This window comes from Nerophis ophidion, linkage group LG29 (assembly GCF_033978795.1).
Source record: "Nerophis ophidion isolate RoL-2023_Sa linkage group LG29, RoL_Noph_v1.0, whole genome shotgun sequence".
Lineage (NCBI taxonomy): Eukaryota > Metazoa > Chordata > Actinopteri > Syngnathiformes > Syngnathidae > Nerophis > Nerophis ophidion.
The window spans coordinates 13354096-13374201 of NC_084639.1; the positions used below are offsets into that span (position 1 = coordinate 13354096).

At 37.2% G+C, this 20106-nt stretch overlaps 1 protein-coding gene across 4 annotated transcripts in view; it reads left to right on the forward strand.

The window, feature by feature from the left end:
• Positions 1–20106, forward strand: part of slit3 (slit homolog 3 (Drosophila)) — a 601438-nt gene that overhangs the window by 364071 nt on the left and 217261 nt on the right. For all 4 annotated transcript variants that reach the window (XM_061891595.1, XM_061891594.1, XM_061891593.1 and 1 more), the window contains one exon: positions 13537–13700. In XM_061891595.1, the coding sequence (XP_061747579.1) occupies positions 13537–13700 (164 nt within the window). The remainder of the gene's footprint in view (positions 1–13536; positions 13701–20106) is intronic.

The following is a 20106-nucleotide window of genomic DNA, read 5'->3' on the forward strand; positions in this document are numbered from 1 at the left end:
GATAAAGTGATTGGAGCACATACTTGTTGGTCACAAAAAACATTCATGATGTTTGAATCTTTTATGAATTTATTATGGGTCTACTGAAAATGTGAGCAATCAAAAGTATACATACAGCAATGTTAATATTTGCTTACATGTCCCTTGGCAAGTTTCACTACTATAAGGTGCTTTTGGTAGCCATCCACAAGCTTCTGCTTGAATTTTTGACCACTCCTCTTGACAAAATTGGTGCGGTTCAGTGTTGGTTTTGTGACATGGACTTGTTTCTTCAGCATTGTCCACACGTTAAAGTCAGGACTTTGAGAAGGCCATTCCAAAACATTAATTTGAGCCTGATTTAGCCATTCCTTTACCACTTTTGACGTGTGTGTTGGGGTCATTGTCCTGTTGGAACACCCAACTGTGCCCAAGACCCAACCTCCGGGCAGAGGATTTTAGGTTGTCCTGAAAAATTTGGAGGTAATCCTCCTTTTTACTCTCTGTAAGGAACTAGTTCCATTGGCAGCAAAACAGGCCCAGAGCATAATACTACCACCACCATGCTTGACGGTAGGTGTGGTGTTCCTGGGATTAAAGGCCTCACCTTTTCTCCTCCAAACATATTGCTGGGTATTGTGGCCAAAGAGCTTAATTTTTGTTTCATCTGACCACAGAATGTTCCTCTAGAAGGTCTTATCTTTGTCCATGTGATGTCAGATGAAACAACAATTGAGCTGTTTGGCTCAAAAGTTAATATAATTGTTTTATTGATTTACATATGTATTTTTAATCAAATACAATTTGCGATTAATTACAAAATATATTTTTTGACACCTCTAAAATTTGCACATTTTTACAATTTTTTTGAGATATTTTGAGTGCTATAAAATTGTAAATTAAACGACAAAGCTGATTAATTAATAGATTTATCAACAATAAATTTGAGATAATCAAAAAAAATAATTCTAAAAAAAAGTTGCAATAATAAATCAAATAATGATTGAAAGTAGAAATAGTGAATTTCTGACAAATATTCAAATATTATCTTTTCAACCATGACCAATGTACATTGATGTTTTTAACCATATATTTTTTTATATTTTCATTATGGTGTTTTTTTTTATTTTTATATATTGTCAAATGTATTTTATAATCAACTTACAGTGTTTAAGGGCATTTAATTTTACTTAGTTTTGACCGATTTATTTATTTCTTGACCAATTTACATAATGACCTTCCATGTTTTCGATTTTATAAACAATTTATTTCCCATCAGGCACGAAGACATTGAAACGTTGAGAACTTTTTGAATAAGGTCCTGATGTTGAGCAACTCCAACATTATGTTGGAACAACATGACTTTGGACGATGTTTAATCAATGTTGTGTTGTAAAATTGATTTTACCATTGAATTTTGGTAATTTCCCAACCAATATTCTACAACACAAACACAACGTTGAAACAATATGCTTTTTGACAACATTTGATCAGTCAGGTTATCACATTGATTTGACCATTGAATTTTGGTAATTTTTCCAACGAATACTTTACAACACAAATACAACGTATAAACAACATGCTTTTTGACAATGTTTGATCAATATCCGGTTCTGACGTTGATTTAACCATTGAATTTTGGTCAATTACGAACCATTCTTCTACAACACAAACCTAACTTTAAAGCATGCTTTCTGACAACATTTATTCAATGTCAGTTTATGACGTTGATTTGACCATTGATTTTTGGTCATTTCCCAACCAATATTCTACGACACAAACCTAACGTTGAAACTACATGCTTTTTGACAACGTTTATTCAATGTCAGGTTCTGATTTTGATTTAACCATTGAATTTTGGTCATTTACGAACCATTTTTCTACATCACAAACCTAACATTGAAACTGTATGCTTTTTGACAATGTTTAACCAATATCAGGTTGTGACCTTGATCCAACCATTGAATTTTGGTCATTTTCCAACCAATATTCTACAACACAAACCTAACGTTGAAACAACATGCTTTTTGACAACATTTAATAAATGTCAGGTTGTGATGTTGATTTGACCATTACATTCTGGTCATTACCCAACCATTATTCTACAACACAAAATTAACGTTGAAAGAACATGCTTTTTGACGTTTATTCAATGTCAGGTTCTGACGTAGATTTAACCATTGAATTTTTGTCAATCACGAACCATTTTTCTACAACACAAACCTAATGTTGAAACAACATGCTATTTGACAATGTTTAAATTAATGTCAGGTTGTGACGTTGATTTGACCACTGAAATTTGGTAATTTCCCAACCAATATTCCAGAACACTTATACAGTGTTGAAAAAAGATACATTTTATCAACGTTTAATCAATGTTGGGTTCTGACGTTGATTTGACCATTGAAATTTGGTCTTTTCCCAATCAATATTCCACAACACTAATACAACGTTGAAACGGTATGCTTTTTGACAACGTTCAACCAATGTCAGGTTGTGACCTTGATCCGACCATAGAATTTTGGTCATGTTTCCAACCAATGTTCTACAACACAAATAAAACATTGAAACATGATTTTTGACAAGGTTTAATAAATGTCAAGTTGTGATGTTGATTTGACCATTACATTCTGGTCATTAGCCAACCAATATTCTACAACACAAACCTAACGTTGAAACAACATGCTTTTTGACAACGTTTATTCAATGTCAGGTTCTGACGTTGATTTGACCATTGAAATTTGATAATTTTCCTAACCAACAACGTGGAGCAAACGTTAGACATCAACGTTGTTTCACTTTACAAATAGAATTATTTTGCCACGTTGGACGTACAATCAACTTTGCATCAATGTCTTGTGCCTGCTGGGTTAGATCATACATTTATTGTACATTTTTGTTTGTTTCCTTGACCAAAGTGTTTACTTCCTAACCAAGTTATTTAACATTTTTCATGATTTTTTGTTTTTAGCCATGTGAGTTGGGAAATTGTGTTAGATGTAAATATAAACGGAATACAATGATTTGTTAATCCTTTTCAACCCATATTCAATTGAATGCACTACAAAGACAACATATTTGATGTTCAAACTCATAAACTTTATTTTTTTTTTTTTGGCAAATAATAATTCACTTAGAATTTCATGGCTGCAACACGTGCCAAAGTAGTTGGGAAAGGGCATGTTCACCACTGTGTTACATCACCTTTTCTTTTAACAACACTCAATAAACGTTTGGGAATTGAGGAAACTAATTGTTGAAGCTTTGAAAGTGGAATTATTTCCCATTCTTGTTTTATGTAGAGCTTCAGTCGTTCAACAGTCCGGGGTCTCCGCTGTCGTATTTTACACTTCATAATACGCCACACATTTTCGATGGGAGACAGGTCTGGACTGAAGGCGGGCCAGGAAAGTACCCACACTCTTTTTTTACGAAGCCACGCTGTTGTAACACGTGCTGAATGTGGCTTGGCAATGTCTTGCTGAAATAAGCAGTGGCGTCCATGAAAAAGACGGCGCTTAGTTGGCAGCATATGTTGTTCCAAAACCTGTATGTACCTTTCAGCATTAATGGTGCCTTCACAGATGTGTAAGTTACCCATGCCTTGGGCACTAATGCACCCCCATACCATCACAGATGCTGGCTTTTGAACTTTGTGTCGATAACAGTCTGGATTGGTTCGCTTCCCCTTTGGTCCGGATGACACGATGTCGAATATTTCCAAAAACAATTTGAAATGTGGACTCGTCAGACCACAGAACACTTTTCCACTTTGCATCAGTCCATCTTAGATGATCTCAGTCCCAGTGAAGCCGACGGCATTTCTGGATGTTGTTGATAAATGGCTTTCGCTTTGCATAGTAGAGCTTTAACTTGCACTTGCAGAGGTAGCAACAAACTGCATTTAGTGACAGTGGTTTTCTGAAGAGTTCCTGAGCCCATGTGGTGATATCCTTTAGAGATTGATGTCGTGTTTGATGAGCATTCCTCAACTTTATCAGTGTTTATTACCACCTTCCCAACGTCTTTGTCAAGTGTTGCTGGCATCAAATTCTAAAGTTAATGATTTTTTGCAAAAAAAAAAAAGTTTATGAGTTTGAACATCAAATAGGTTGTCTTTGTAGCATATTCAACTGAATATGGGTTGAAAATGATTTGCAAATCATTGTATTCCGTTTATATTTACATCTAACACAATTTCCCAACTCATATGGAAACGGGGTTTGTAACAACCAGATTGTTTATTCAATGATTGATGTACTTGGAGCATTGTTAACGCTCCATGAAAAGCGTCATGAATTATAAAGCCACTCGTTTAAAGTTAAAGTACCCATGAATGAGTCATACTAAAAACTATAAAAATGGGACCCATTACCTCCCTGCTTGGCACGCAGCATCAAGGGTTATAATTGGGGGTTAAATCACCATAAATGATTTCTGGGCGTGCCCACCACTGCTGCTCACCGCTCCCCTCACCTCCCAGGGGGTGATCAAGGGTGATGGGTCAAATGCAGAGAATAATTTTGCCACACCAAGGCGGTGGGTGGGACAATCATTTTTCTATTTCACAATTAGTCTTTTATAGCCTCCTTCTACACCAAAAAAGGCATGCACTTTTTTTTTAAATAAAATCCATAATCCTCAGTGACGACATGGGTGGCGTTATTTTGCCGAGGTCAAACTCATGCAGAGGTAATTTTTGTAGCACGGCGCGTAAACGGAGTCAACAGCCCCAGAATCCACTTAAACTGAAGGAGCCATCCGTCTGCTCAAATCTGAACGGCGGCTTCCATTTGCGGCCAATCACGGCGCCCGCGTGTGTGCGTCGGCGTGCGTTTGCCTCAAAATCAGATGCGCAAAATTGGATTCCGGGCGCCGCGCTTGCAGCTACAAGCTGGCGGCGTACGGAGCGCAGAATCACCGATATCCAATATTGTTTAATCAGAAGCCCTCGACTGCTTCTGTTGTCTGTCAGCGCCTCCTAGAACCCGTCCTAGCTCCTTGACTCCTCCCTCCTTGCATCCTAATCCTCCGCTCCATCTTCTCTTCTCATCATTATCTCTGCCGAAGAGCTCTAAAATGACCTAACATCATGCATGGCGACGGGTTGTGGCATGGACATTAGCATTTGGTGCAAATCTGGATAAAGGTGCACATGCAAAATATTGTTATTAATAGTCAACTGCAAGATAGGGCCGTTCTTCCCTCACATTTTCAAACCAAGTTCGCACCTGTACTAAATAACGGTGATTTTTTTAGCCTGGAATATTTTTTTTGAAGTACAGTTTTGAAAATATTATTTTTAAATACTATTGTCAATTGATTTTAGTGTGAAAACCAACAAAAAAATGCACATGACTTTAAAAATACTATAACATTATCTCGGATGCTAGCGTTAAAAGGACACAAAATGCAACTTAGATATTGGGTTTCACTATGTAAAAGCGCTTTGAGTCACTAGAGAAAAGCGCTATATAAATGTTATTCACCTCACACCTCACAAAAGGTGTCCAGGCAGGTCCAGTGTCTTTATTTTAATTTTATTTTATTTTTGATTTCTTTATCTTTTAAACCTTTATTTACCCAACAAAGTCCCATTAAGTGTAGGGATATCTCTTCACATTCATACACCAGTGCAGGTGCCACTGGAAGAAAGTGCCTTGCCCAAGGACACAACGGGATCGAACCTGCAACCATCATGTTAATGAGCCACATCATATTATTCCCGTGTCGCACACCTATAAATAGTTTCAGCACAAATGCCGTATTTTAAGTCATATTATTATTGTTTTTGTTTTTTTTCTAAATGTAAAAGACTTCCTTGTGGTCTACATAACATGTAATGGTGGATCTTTAGTCAAAATGTTGCATGGATGATGTTTTACAGATCATCTTCAAGCCGCTTTCTGACACTCGCTTCCGGATGCGCCGTTTTGTGGGCAGTCTTATTTACGTGGCTCACCTTCAGCAGCATCTTCTCCTCGTCGTCTTTGTTGTAGCGGTGTAGCGTGCAAGGACGGGAGTGGGAAAAGTGTCAAAAGATGGCGTTAACTGTTTTAATGACATTCAGACTTTACTTCAATCAATAACGGAGCAGCATTTCCTCATCCGGAAAAAACAACCGTTAAAAACCGTCCGACCGGAACTCTCTATTAACTAAAATTCCTTGGGTGAATAATACCAACTCACTACACCGGTATGTTTTAGCGCTTTCATGGCGAGTTTACTGACAGATATGAGTAAGAACTTTATACGACTTTATAATAGAAATGGTAACAGCGGAGGATGAATGTCCCATGACAAGAAGATATAGAAAAATTAGAAGCTTATCGACAACGGTGTGAGTACGGACTACAAAGGCGGACACGCGCAATTTTTCAGGATTTATGCAAATCCCAAATACAGATCAGCAGGTACCAGAAGGTAAGAAAAGTTGCTTTTGCATAATATTGCAAAACTAAACGCCAGATAATATGTCTTACCTTATACACACACCATAATAATACTCTTATGTTTCATGCGCCGACAATCCATCAAGTGGTGTGGCTTCATAGCTTACCAAAGTCGTACTTAAACATTTTGATAGATTTTTGAGCGCCGTTTGTAGTGTTCTATATTTTCAATGGAACATATGAAATGTTGCTGTTGTTTACTTGAGTCATATAGCAGCCTACACATATATTTTATGTTTGACTGCCATCTACCGGTCACATTTATCATTTCACCTTGTACCAGATAAAATAGCTTCAAGGTCGGTAAGCACAACCAAACTTATTTGAATGACAGGTTCCCACTTCTCTGTGAGCGCTTTGAGTGTATAATAATCCATCCATCCATCCATTTTCTACCGCTTATTCCCTTTTGGGGTCGCGGGGGGCGCTGGCGCCTATCTCAGCTACAATCGGGCGGAAGGCGGGGTACACCCTGGACAAGTCGCCACCTCATCGCAGGGCCAACACAGATAGACAGACAACATTCACACTCACATTCACACACTAGGGCCAATTTAGTGTTGCCAATCAACCTATCCCCAGGTGCATGTCTTTGGAAGTGGGAGGAAGCCGGAGTACCCGGAGGGAACCCACGCATTCACGGAGAGAACATTATTATTCTTATATTATTTTGTACAATAGGCGCACCGGGTTATAATGCGCACTATCGAGTTTTGAGGGGAAAAAAAGAACATTAAGTGTGGAAAATATAGTACAAAAAAATAGCACTGACGCTAATGTTAAGCGCGACGCAAAATGTGTCTGGGTTGGTCCAATTTTTGTTCACGAGCGACTGTTTTGAATGGTTACATTAGCATTGGCGGCAGCGCTAAAAACGACGCAGGCTGGTCCGTATGTATTATTATAAACAAATACCGTATTTCTTTGAATTGCCGCAGGGCATATAGTATGCGCCTGCCTTGAATTACTGCCGGGTCAAACTCGCTTCGCAAAATAATTAGCGCATACTTAGTATTACCGCCTGGTCAAACTTGTGACGTAACGAGTGACACTTCATCTGTCATCATTTTCAAAATGGAGGAGGCTGATTTCAATACCGGTAGTTTGAAATCGCATAAAGGGAAGAAGATTAAGAGTTATTCAGTAGGATTTAAGGTCCAAGCTTACATCACACTCAAATTTTTACTGCATGCCTTTGGTAAGTGCCGGAGTGAGAAGAGGTTTTAAAATAATTAGCGCATGCTTACTTTTACCGCATGCCTTTGGTAAGCGCAGGAGTGAGAATAAGTTTTAAATGAATTAGCAATTCAAGGTGATACGGTATGCACATTTGCTGGGGCAATGGCGTCGTTAACAAATATACCCATTTTTTTCTGATTTGAGGCATTTTTTAAATATATATTTTAATATACATTTTTTGTCATCAGTAATGAGATCACCTCATTGTGTAATATTCGTAAATCACCGTCAATAAATCTGTAATCAAGCGTGATAAAACGGTGAGCTCCACACAGGCATCACCTCAGCAAACATTAAAGACACAATAAGGAAGAGCGACTCTCAAATATATACACCCCATTCCGCCCTGTGTTTAATCCTACTTGTCAGTAATTAAGGCCTCGCCGGGGGTGGGCTCGGACGCGGCTATCTCCAGTCGGCGGGGTTTGACTATAAACTGGATTTATAATAGGAGCGCGGTCTTAAAAGCCACCGCCCCCGCTGCGAGCATCAATGAGCCCTCGTCTCTGTTCCGTAACAGGATTTGTCCTGGGATTTTTTTTTTTTTACAAAGGGACGCCTGTCTTGTGAAAGGCGAGATCTCCCGGCCGGCATCTAATACGCTGACGAGACATCCTGCCTTGTTGCCCGCCCCTCTCCTGCACTCTCTCTGCGTGTCGGGCTCGCACACTCTCGAGGTGTCGGCAGCATGTGGCGTCGCAGCTTAGTGTTCGAGTCCGTAATGCAGCCGGCATTGAACATTAGCACGCCGGGAGGTCTTGTTCCACCGGATTTGGTGGAGTAAATGCCACTTAAGTCGTCCCCATGGGAACATTTCGCCAACATAAACTTCACATTTGATGAAAGGATGTGCACGTTTTTTATCATATGTTGGATTGATTGGACACAATGTTGCTAAGTAGCAATAAAATAAGATAAATATTAGAAATATCAGGACACCAGTAGAATAAAAGGGTCAACTCAATAACTCTGAAGAATTAAAAATGTGTCGTGGAAAATGAAAATCATCAGTAATCTCACACATCTTGTTGTTTTTTTTTTGACATTTTTAATATTTCAGCATAACATTCTGATTCTCATAACACTGTTGATATTTTTGCACAACATCATGATTTTCATAAAATATTTCTGCATAACATTGTAAGTCTCATAATATTGTTAATATTTCTGCATAACAATGTGATTCTCATGTCATTGCTGCAAAATTTATGATTATCCTAATATTAATATTTCTTCATAACAACGTGATTCTCATATTATTTTTTCAAAACATTGTGATCCTCATCATGTAAATATTTCTCCATAACATTGTGATTCTCATATTATTCATATTTCAGCATAACATTGTAATTCTCATAGTATTGTTAATATTTCTGCATAACAGTGATTCTTATAATATGAATATTTGTGCATAACATAGTCATTCTCATTAAATATTGCTGCGTAACATTGTGATTATTATAATATGAATATTTCTCCATAACATTGTGAGTCTCATAACATGATTAATATTTCTGCATAACAATGTGATTCTCTTAATATTATTATTTCTCCAAAACATTGTGATTCTCATCAAATGGTTAATATTTCTGCATAACATCGTGATTCTCTTAACATTGTTAATGTTTCTGCAAAACATTTTGATTCTCATAACATGATTAATATTTCTGCCAAACATTGTGATTCTTATAACATGATTAATATTTCTACAAAACATTGTGATTCTCACAGTATTGTTAATATTTTTGCATAACATCGTGATTCTGACAACCTGATTAATATTTCTGCTTAACATAATGATTTTAATAACATTGTTAATAATTCTGCATAGCATTGTGATTCCCATAACATGAATATTATTTCTGCAAAACATTCTGATCCTCATAATAATATTAGTTCTGCATAATGATTCTTATAACATGATTAATATTTCTGCAAAATATTGTGATCTCCTAATAATGTTAATATTTATGCATAACATCATGATTCTCAGAACATGATTTATATTTCTACATAACATTGTGATTCTCATAATGTTGTTAATATTTCTGCATAACATTGTGATTCTCATATTATTTCTGCATAACATTGTGATCCTCATGATATTGTTAGTATTTCTGCATAACATTGTGTTAGTATTTCTGCATAACATCACAATTCTTATAAAATATTTCTGCATAACATAGTGATTATTATAATATGAATATTGCTGCATAAAATTGTGATTCTTATAACATGATTAATATTTCTGCAAAATATTGTGATCTCCTAATATTAATATTAATGCATAACATCATGATTCTCATAACATGATTTCTATTTCTGCAAAATATTGTGATTCTCATAATGTTGTTAATATTTCTGCTTAACATTGTGATTCTCATATTATTTCTGCATAATATTATGATTCTCATAATAATAACATTTCTGCATAACATCGTGATTCTCATAAAATATTTCTGCATTACATTGTGACTCTCATAATATTCTTAGTATTTTTGCATAACATCACAATTCTTATAAAACATTTCTGCATAACACAGTGATTATTATAATATGAATCTTGCTGCATAACATTGTGATTTTCATAAAATTGCTAATATTTATGCATACCATTGTGATACTCATAACATGATTAACATTTCTGCAAAATATTGTGATCTCCTAATGTTAATATTTATGCATAACATCATGATTCTAATAACAATAATAGTTATGCATAACATTGTGATTCTCATAACATGATTAATATTTCTGCAAAATATTGTGATCTCCTAATAATGTTAATATTTATGCGTGGCGCATTGGGAGACTTGCCGTGTGCAACCCGAGGGTCCCTGGTTCAAATCCCACCTAGTACCAACCTCGTCACGTCCGTTGTGTCCTGAGCAAGACACTTCACCCTTGCTCCTGATGGGTGCTGGTTGGCGCCTTGCATGGCAGCTCCCTCCATCAGTGTGTGAATGTGTGTGTGAATGGGTAAATGTGGAAGTAGTGTCAAAGCGCTTTGAGTACCTTGAAGGTAGAAAAGCGCTATACAAGTACAACCCATTTATAACATCATGATTCTCATAACAATAATATTTCTGCATAACATTGTGATTCTCGTATTGTTTATTTCTACATAACATTGTGATTCTCATATTCATATTTCAGCATAACGTTGTGATTCTCGTAACATTGTTAATATTTCTGCATAACATTGTGATTCACCTACCCTAATAATTGTTATGATCCGCGGCTCGGATCATGTCATTTTCTGGTTTTGTTCTGTTTTTTTTACCACATTCTGTTTAGTATTTGTCTTCCTTAGTTCCTGGTGGCACTTGCTGTTTTGTTCTGTTGTCATAGTTTCGTATTAGTGTCACCTGCCTTGTGTTTTTGACGCGCACCTGCCTCCTAATTTCTGTCTCTATTTAAGCCTGCCCTTTTTCGTCATTCGCTCTCGCAGTCTAATTTGTATTCAATGCAACAGGTGACGTCGCTATCCCCGCTTGTGGTAAAGACTTTATATACGTTAGCTTCCACGCTATTTCTTCAGTTGTTTATTTCCCTAGCTCACATGCTAGCGTCTTTAGTTCTTTCTTGCTCACATGCTAGTTCTGTTGGTTTTGTCTCTAGTGCCTTTGTGCAAGTATTTCTGTTCTTAGTTTGTTCTAAAGTATAAATACATCTTTATTTCTTATCTTCACGCTGTGTCCATGTCGCATACACTTCGAGAGAATGCACCCGCATCACCACAATGCCAGCCGGGCGTCACAATGATAATAATAATAATAATGATGGATTAGATTTATTTTTATTTATTTATTTCGGCAATCTTCACATAAATCAAAGAACAACAACACACAAAAAAAATGAAAAAAAAACCAAAGGAGAAAAAACTAAACAAAGAACAACAACAACAAAAAAAGGGAAAAAAAAAAAAACACTCATTTGAGCAATGATTGAGCCGAAAGGGTGTAGGTTGAAGCAACGCTTATATAAACCTACCCCATCACAACAAGAACAAGATTAAAAATATATAAAATCTAAAACATGCTTCACTTATATTACTTTTTTTAAACGATATACAAGCAACATATATGTAACACACGTCTCATATACACAGTTTAACATTTAAATCAAACCTATACATTTGTACACTTATATATATATATATATATATATTATATACACAATTTATTTAAATTCCATATAAAGTTGTAATATATACATTTTAATATAACCTATATGTATAATTATGAAATCATAAATTGTATTTATATACATATTATATATTATTGTCTTTCTAAAACAATGTTTGCTCTTCTTTCTTATATTTATGGATTAGATTTATATCACAATGTTCTATTATTACATACTCAAAGCGCTCACAGACAAGTGGGAACCCGACATTCATTCACACCTGGTGGTGGTAAGCTACATCTGTAGCCACAGCTGCCCTGGGGTAGATTGAGATGATTAATATTTGTGCATAACATTGTTGTTCTCATAATATTATTAATATGTTTGTATAACATTCTGATTTTCATAACATCATTCATATCTCTGCATAACATTGTGAATATTTCTGCAACATTGTGAATATTTCTGCATAACATTGTGACTCTATTACGATGTATGATTTTCATATTTGTGTTAAAAAACCCCATCAGCATGGAGACAGTTTTGTGTTACAACAGTGATAACTAAATGTAACTTTTTTCTGTAACTTTGACTTTTTATCCTATTTTTCTAGTGATATGTTTAGTTTTTTTTCTCCAAAGAAGTGTCAAAGCTAGTTTGTGACGAACCCCAAGATGCAGAGATGGAGGCAGGCAATTAGTGAAAAAACATGATTTTATAAAAATACTAAAACAAGAACAAACCAAAGGGGTGCAACAAAAAGCACGCACGAGGCGGTTAACAAACAAAGAGAGCTAGCATGGGAACTAGAAAATAAACAGAGCTTAGCATGAAAGCTAGCAAAAACAAATAGGGCTTAGCATGGAGGCTAGCATAAACAGATCCGGGAACACAAGTCGTTACGTGTTGTATAAAGAAAAATTGGAAGCGGGGAACAAAAAACAGTAAACTACAAACATCTAACGAAATATAGCTTACCGCTACGCTGCAAAGACACGACACGACAGGAAGCAACGACAAGAAGTGACAATACAATAATCCAGAACTAACTGGAGGACAAAAGCCGGTACAAATAAGAGCGGGCTGATTGACACCAGGTGTGGCCAGGTGCCAATCAGCCACAGCTGAGAGGAAAAAAACGCTCAGGGAGAAACACAGGAAACAGACAAAATAAGAGCACTGACAGGAAACACTACACACACACGAAATAAAGACAAATGCAGAGGGAAAAACTAAAACTTAGACAAACTGTCAGGAGCAAGCCTGACAAGAAGAAGCAAAACGACGCATGCAAGTTAGACTTTGAAATCTTGCTGGATTAAAATCCAAAGATTGGTGCAATTTCTGGGATGGATTTGTTCCCCTATTATTAGTGAGGTGGAATATAAAAATGGAACAGCTCCAATTCACTGCATTATACATTCACACTCTACATACATACATACATAATCCTGCCTTTTGCTCATATTGGCATCCAGGTTATTGTCTTTTTCTCATTTTCTCACATTTCCTTTGCTGCTGCTTGTCATTTCCGATCTTATTGCTTATTTTTTTATTCATACAGTCCGTCTGCCGGCGGCGTTGTGGTTCTCACGTGCGGCGTCTCTCTCGACACGTCGCATCACACGCATCGGCCCGACGAGCCTATTGCCATCGTGTCGTTGCCGCTGCGCAGTGTGCTCGTTGACGCCTCGCAAACATCCGTGCTCAGTCCCCTCCGTTTGCTTCTTTCCCTCAGCCGTCTGCACTCCAACAACCTCCTGTGTGACTGCCACCTCTCCTGGCTCTCTGACTGGCTGCGGGCAAGACGGGGCCTGGCGCCCTTCACACAGTGCATGGCCCCCGCCCACATGAGGGGCCTGAATGTCCCCGACGTGCAGAAGAAGGATTTTGTCTGCAACGGTGAGTGCACGCCCAATGTATCAACCGTATGTGTCCTTTTCGTTTGGTTGGTTAGAATGAGCAAGTTCCAGACTGTGGCAAGTCAGGTTGCACAGTAGCAACAACCATGAATGACACAATAAATACTAAATATACATAATTATGTAAACTACAATTAATTATTTAATACGTATGTAAACTATCATTAATTACAATTATGTGAACTATAATCAATTGAAATTTTGTAAACTAGAATTGATTTATTAATAACGATGTAAACTAGAATCAATAAGTATGTAAGCTATAATATATAACTAATTATGTAAACTTTATTAATTAATAATGATGTAAACTGGAACTAATTAATTAATAATTATGTAAACTAGAATAACAATTATGTAAATTAGAATCAATTGAAGTTTTGTAAACTAGAATGAATTAATAATGATGTTAACTAGAATGAATTAATGATTATTTAATCTCTAATATATAAATATATATTTAAACTTAAATTATTAATAATACATAAATTATAATAATTAATTTTAATCATGTAAACTAGAATTAATTAAAATGATGTAAAATAGAATCAATTGAATTTTGTATACTAGAATTAATTAATTACTTAATCAAAAATTATGTAAGCTAGTATGGAGATCAATTGTACATTATAATGTTTTTGTTGTTTTTATATTGTTTATTCATTCTGTGTTTTTACATAGTTTTTTGGCCTTTATGTGTGATCTTACAATATTTGAACTGTGCTGTGAAGCACTTTGTGGCTTTTTTTGTCTATAAAAATGTATGAAGTAAAAACTGAAGTACACGCTTGTGTAATTATGGACTAAGTACATCATATCAAAAGATGGTTTTTAGTTTTTATTCTAATTAGGGTCCAATAAGCCCAAATAGCAAAGAGAAAAGAAAAAAAAAAACATATAAACAAACAGCTCGGGCCTTAAGAGGTTAAAGACAAACTTGCACTAAAAAAAACATATCTATTTTGAAGAATTGTTGTTAAAATAAAACCAATAATGCCATTTTTTTTGTGGTCCCCTTTATTTAGAAAAGTACCGAAAAGTATCAAAATATGTTTTAGTAGTAGTACTAAAATGTCTGTATCGGGACAACACTAACAAGAACTCACAATACAGTTGAAGTATGCAATCATTTGTATATTATGATGTTTTTGTTGTTTTTATATTGTTTATTAATTCTGTTTTTACATTGTTTATTGGCCTTTAGGTCTGATATTGCAATATTCTAACTGTGCTATGAATCACTTTGTGGCTTTTTTGTCTATAAAAATGTATGAAGTAAAAACTGAAGTACACGCTTGTGTACTTATGGACTAAGTACATCATATCAAAAAATTATTATCAGTTTTTTATTCTAATTAGGGTCCAATAAGCCCGAATAGCAAAGAGAAATTTAAAAAAACATGTAAACAAACAGCTTAGGCCTTAGGAGGTTTAGGACAAACTTGCAATAAGAAACATTTTTTTAATGTAACCTAAGATCTGTTAAAATAAAACCAATAATGCCATTTTTTGTGGCCCCCTTTTTTTAGATAAATACAGAAAAGTTTCAAAATATGTTTTAGTACCGGTACTAAAATATTTGTATCGGGACAACACTAAGAAGAACGCATATTACAGTTGAAGTATGAAGATCAATTGGACATTATAATGTTTTTGTTGTTTTTATATTGTTTATTCATTCTGTGTTTTTACATTGTTTATTGGCCTTTATGTGTGATCTTACAATATTTGAACTGTGCTGTGAAGCACTTTGTGGCTTTTTTTGTCTATGAAAATGTATGAAGTAAAAACTGAACTACACGTTTGTGTACTTATGGACTAAGTACATCATATCAAAAGTCGATTCTTAGTTTTCATTCTAATTAGGGTCCAATAAGTCCAAATAGCAAAGAAAAATACAAAAAAAACATGCAAACAAACAGCTTGGGTCTTAAGAGGTTAAGGAAAAACTTGCAATAAGAAACAATTGTTTAATGCACCCTGAGATTTGTTGTTAAAATAAAACCAATAATGCCTTTTTTTTGTGGTCCCCTTTATTTCGAAAAGTACCGAAAAGTATCGAAATACATTTTATTACTGGTTCTAAAATGTTGGTATCGGGACAACACTAAGAAGAACGCAGATTACAGTTGAAGTATGCGATCATTTGTATATTATAATTTTTGTTGTTGTACACGTTTGTATACTTACGTCATATCAAAAGATGATTCTTAGTTTTTATTGTAATTAAAGTCCTAGTGAAACCCACTACTACCGACCACGCAGTCTGATAGTTTATATATCAATGATGAAAAATTAACATTGCAACACATGCCAATACGGCCTTTTTAGTTTACTAAATTACTATTTTAAATTCCCCGCGAGGTATCCTGTTGAAAATGTTGTGGAATGATGACGCTTATGTTGACGCGTGCTTGTGACGTTATTGGTTGGAGCGGACATTTCAGCCCGGCGCCACTTACGGCTAAAAGTTGTCTCTTTTCATTGCATAATTACACAGTATTTTGGACATCTGTGTTGCTGAATCTTTTGCAATTTGTTCAATTAATAATGGAGACTATAAAGAATAATGCTGTTGGTGGAAAGCGGTGGATTTCAGCTGCCTTTAGCAACCGAAACACAGCCGGTGTTTCTTTGTTTGTTGTGAAGCTTTAACACAGAGCGGTCAAGCGAACATGTTACGCTACCACATGTCAACCAATTGTGATATTAAGTCTGCTCTTACCGGAGACTTTAGCTGATTATGCGACCACCTACTGCAGCTGACAAAAAAGCAGCTGTGATCTTGGCTCCTCCATTGGCTTCTCTCAGAGACACTGGCCTTCACCGCAGCCCTCCGACTTTCCGGTATGACTTTATAATCTCACTAAAACACTAGTAACACAATAATAAGATAAGGAATTTTCCAGAATTATGCTAGTAAATGTGTCTAATAACATCTGAATCACCCCCACTGCCGCCGCCTGGAGCCGTCGCCTTTTCTTTTTTTTTTTAGTGCTTCTCTCTAACTTTCCTCATCCACAAATCTTTCATCCTCGCTCAAATTAATGTGGAAATTGTTGCTTTCTCAGTCTGAATTGCTCTTACTGCTGGTGGCTATGATTATAAACAATGTGAGGATGTGAGGAGCCCTACAACCCGTGACGTCACGCGCACATCGTCTACTACTTCCGGTACAGGCAAGGCTTTTTTATTAGCGACCAAAAGTTGTGAACTTTATCATGGATGTTCTCTACTAAATCCTTTCAGCAAAAATAAGGCAATATCGCGAAATGATCAAGTATGACACATAGAATGGACCTGCTATCCCCGTTTAAAAAAGAAAATCTCATTTCAGTAGGCCTTTAGGGTCCAATAAGCCCAAATAGCAAAGAGAAATACAAAAAAACATGTAAACAAACAGCTTGGGCCTCAGTCTTTGGATCGTACTGTTTCGTTATTTTATCCGTTGAGTGGATCATTTACAAGGAAGGAAAGTACCGTGCGTCAATACTGCATCAGCCTGCCGCCGTGCACATGTAAACACCAGGTACCAGCGGGCACTTAAGCTAATTTAGCCAATCATGAGTGACCAAACGATTAATAAATAGAGTCCAGCCTGTGTTTAAGGCCCTAAAGGCTAGTTTTTATGCAGCCACAAACGCTCAGTATGATGAATGTTTAGGGGTCGCTAAATGCTTGCAAAAGTCCACCTTGTCTCATTAAGCAGGGCTATCGTCCAGAGACACCTCAGCATTGAGACGTGTGTGTGTGTGTGTGTGTGTGTGTGTGTGTGTGTGTGTGTGTGTGTGTGTGTGTGTGTGTGCGTGTGCGTGTGCGTGTGCGTGCGTGCGTGTGTGCGTGTGTGTGTGTGTGTTCGTGCTCAGCCCGTAAGAAGCCTTCTCTTATCGCTGTTTGGAGGCGTCTGATTCAGCTTTGTGCTAATAGCCTGTCAGGATGCTTCCTCTTTATTTGCCTTTGGCCTCATCGCTGCCGTCGACATAACCCCGATTAGGGCTCCTCGCGTTGTATAGTTCTCTGGTGGGCCACAACTTCACTAACAGGGAACGTATTTCCTGGTTACCTACTGTGACAGGTCTCCAGCCATCATCGTGTGGGTTGTTGTGACCATCGATGCAAGACGCATTGTAGCAGGTTTGACTCTGGTTTATTATTTCAATAAACACATTTTCCTGCCTGTCGGTCGCGCCAATTTCTAGCGCGCCGTTTCTTCCTGCTCGTCGCGGCACGCCTTTCGGTGGCCGGTGGCTGCGTCTTCCGCTGGGGATCATCTTGTTCTGGGTCGATCTCGTCGCTCTCGTGGTCTTTGTTGCCGGTTGTCGTTTCCTCTCCTACTTCTGCCACGATTGCTCCTCCCTCTCCCCTTTTATGCTGCAGCAGAAGCTGCAGGGATTGAGAGCAGGTGTGTTGTGTACACACCTGACTCTGATGGTTGCAGTGTCGCCCCGGGCGTGTGCCGCCTCCTGGCCGCCATCTTGGTCAGGACCGCTGTTTGTCCTCGCCCGCTGTCGGCTCGTCGGCTCCGTCTCTCCATACCTACCTTTTCGTAAGAGCGATACTTCATTGTTTTGTCGATAATGAAGACATTTTTGTCAACCACGTTCATGAATAAAAGATAGGCACTTTGCATGCAGGTCCATATGTTTAATTTCCATGTAATGCGCCCCCTAAATGTCGTCATAAGACATGCAAGCATGCGTGTAGTGAAGTGAAGTGAGTGGTATTTATATAGCACTTTTTCTCTAGTGACTCAAAGCGCTTTACATAGTGAAACCCAATATCTAAGTTACATTTAGACCGGTGTGGGTGGCACTGGGAGCAGGTGGGTAATGTGTCTTGCCCAAGGACACAACAGCACTGACTAGGATGGTAGAAGTGGGGATCGAACCTGGAACCCTCAAGTTGCTAGCACGGCCACTCTTATCATCCGAGCTATACCGCCCCAATAATACTCATATAATACCCAATATCTAAGTTACATTTAAAGCAGTGTGGGTGGCACTGGGAGCAGGTGGGTAAAGTGTCTTGCCCAAGGACACAACAGCAGTGACTAGGATGGCGGAAGTGGGGATTGACCCTGGAACCCTCAAGTTGCTGGCACGGCCACTCAGCCAATCGCGCTATACCGCCCCAATAATAGTCATATCCTTAAAGTTTTATAATCATTAGACAAATGGTCAATGACTTTTTGGACATTTACTTGTCGAGGCCCCTGCAAAGATGTTTTGGCTGCCATGTTTTTGTTTTAACTAATCTGACCGAGCAAATGGACAGATTTTTATATGTGATGATAATTGCTTTGTTTACAATGACCACCATGTTGAAACGTATTCATCCAGCCATCTTCTTCCGCTTATCCAAAGCCGGGTCGCGGGGGTAGCCTAAAACTGTAGCATGCTAATATAAGCTACGTTATCATACTTTCAAAATGGCACCAATCATCAAAATCCATAATTTTTAAGTTTAAACATACACATTTAGCTAAAGCTCGCAAAAAAACATTACAATGCGAACGTTAACATTATTACATCGGACAAGTTGTCGTGCATCTGAGATAGCGCCATGCATTTAAACATGCTATCTTTAGGTGTTAACATAGAAAATTAGCTAAATTGCTAGCATAAAATGTGAGCATGCAAATGTCAGCATGCTGACATAAGAGACGTTATCATACTTTTAAAAAGGTGCCAAACATCAAAATCCATGATACAATTTTAATTTTGTAAAGGTAGCATAAAACGCTACCGTGCTAACATCGACATGATGAAATATAACATGTTTGTGTACTTTCAAGATAGCACCAAGTATTCCAATGTACAATTTTTAGATGTAAACATGTAAAATTAGCTGAACTGCTAGCATAAAACGTAAGCATGATAATGCTAGCATGCTAATACAAATTAAAATATTTTTAGGTTTGAACATACACAATTTGAAGTGAAGTGAATTATATTTATATAGCGCTTTTTCTCTAGTGACTCAAAGCGCTTTACATAGTGAAACCTAATATCTAATTTTTACATTCAAACCAGTGTGGGTGGCACTGGGAGCAGGTGGGTAAAGTGTCTTGCCCAAGGACACAACAGCAGTGACTAGGATGGCGGAAGCGGGGATTGAACCTGCAACCCTCAAGTTGCTGGCACGGCCGCTCTACCAACCGAGCTATACTGCCCCAATTAGCTAAAAAGCTAGCAAAAAACATTAGCATGCATACGGTCTCACAAGTATGCCTATAATTATCTCTGATGGTGTACGTTTACTGCCATCTAATGTCTATTTTTAAGAGTCTGTGGTTTAAAACTGTCAGTCACACAAAAAGGCTGCAAAAACCTGGAAGGAGTGAATTTGAAAGCACTTTGTTTCCCTCGCAAAATCCCTTATGTTCC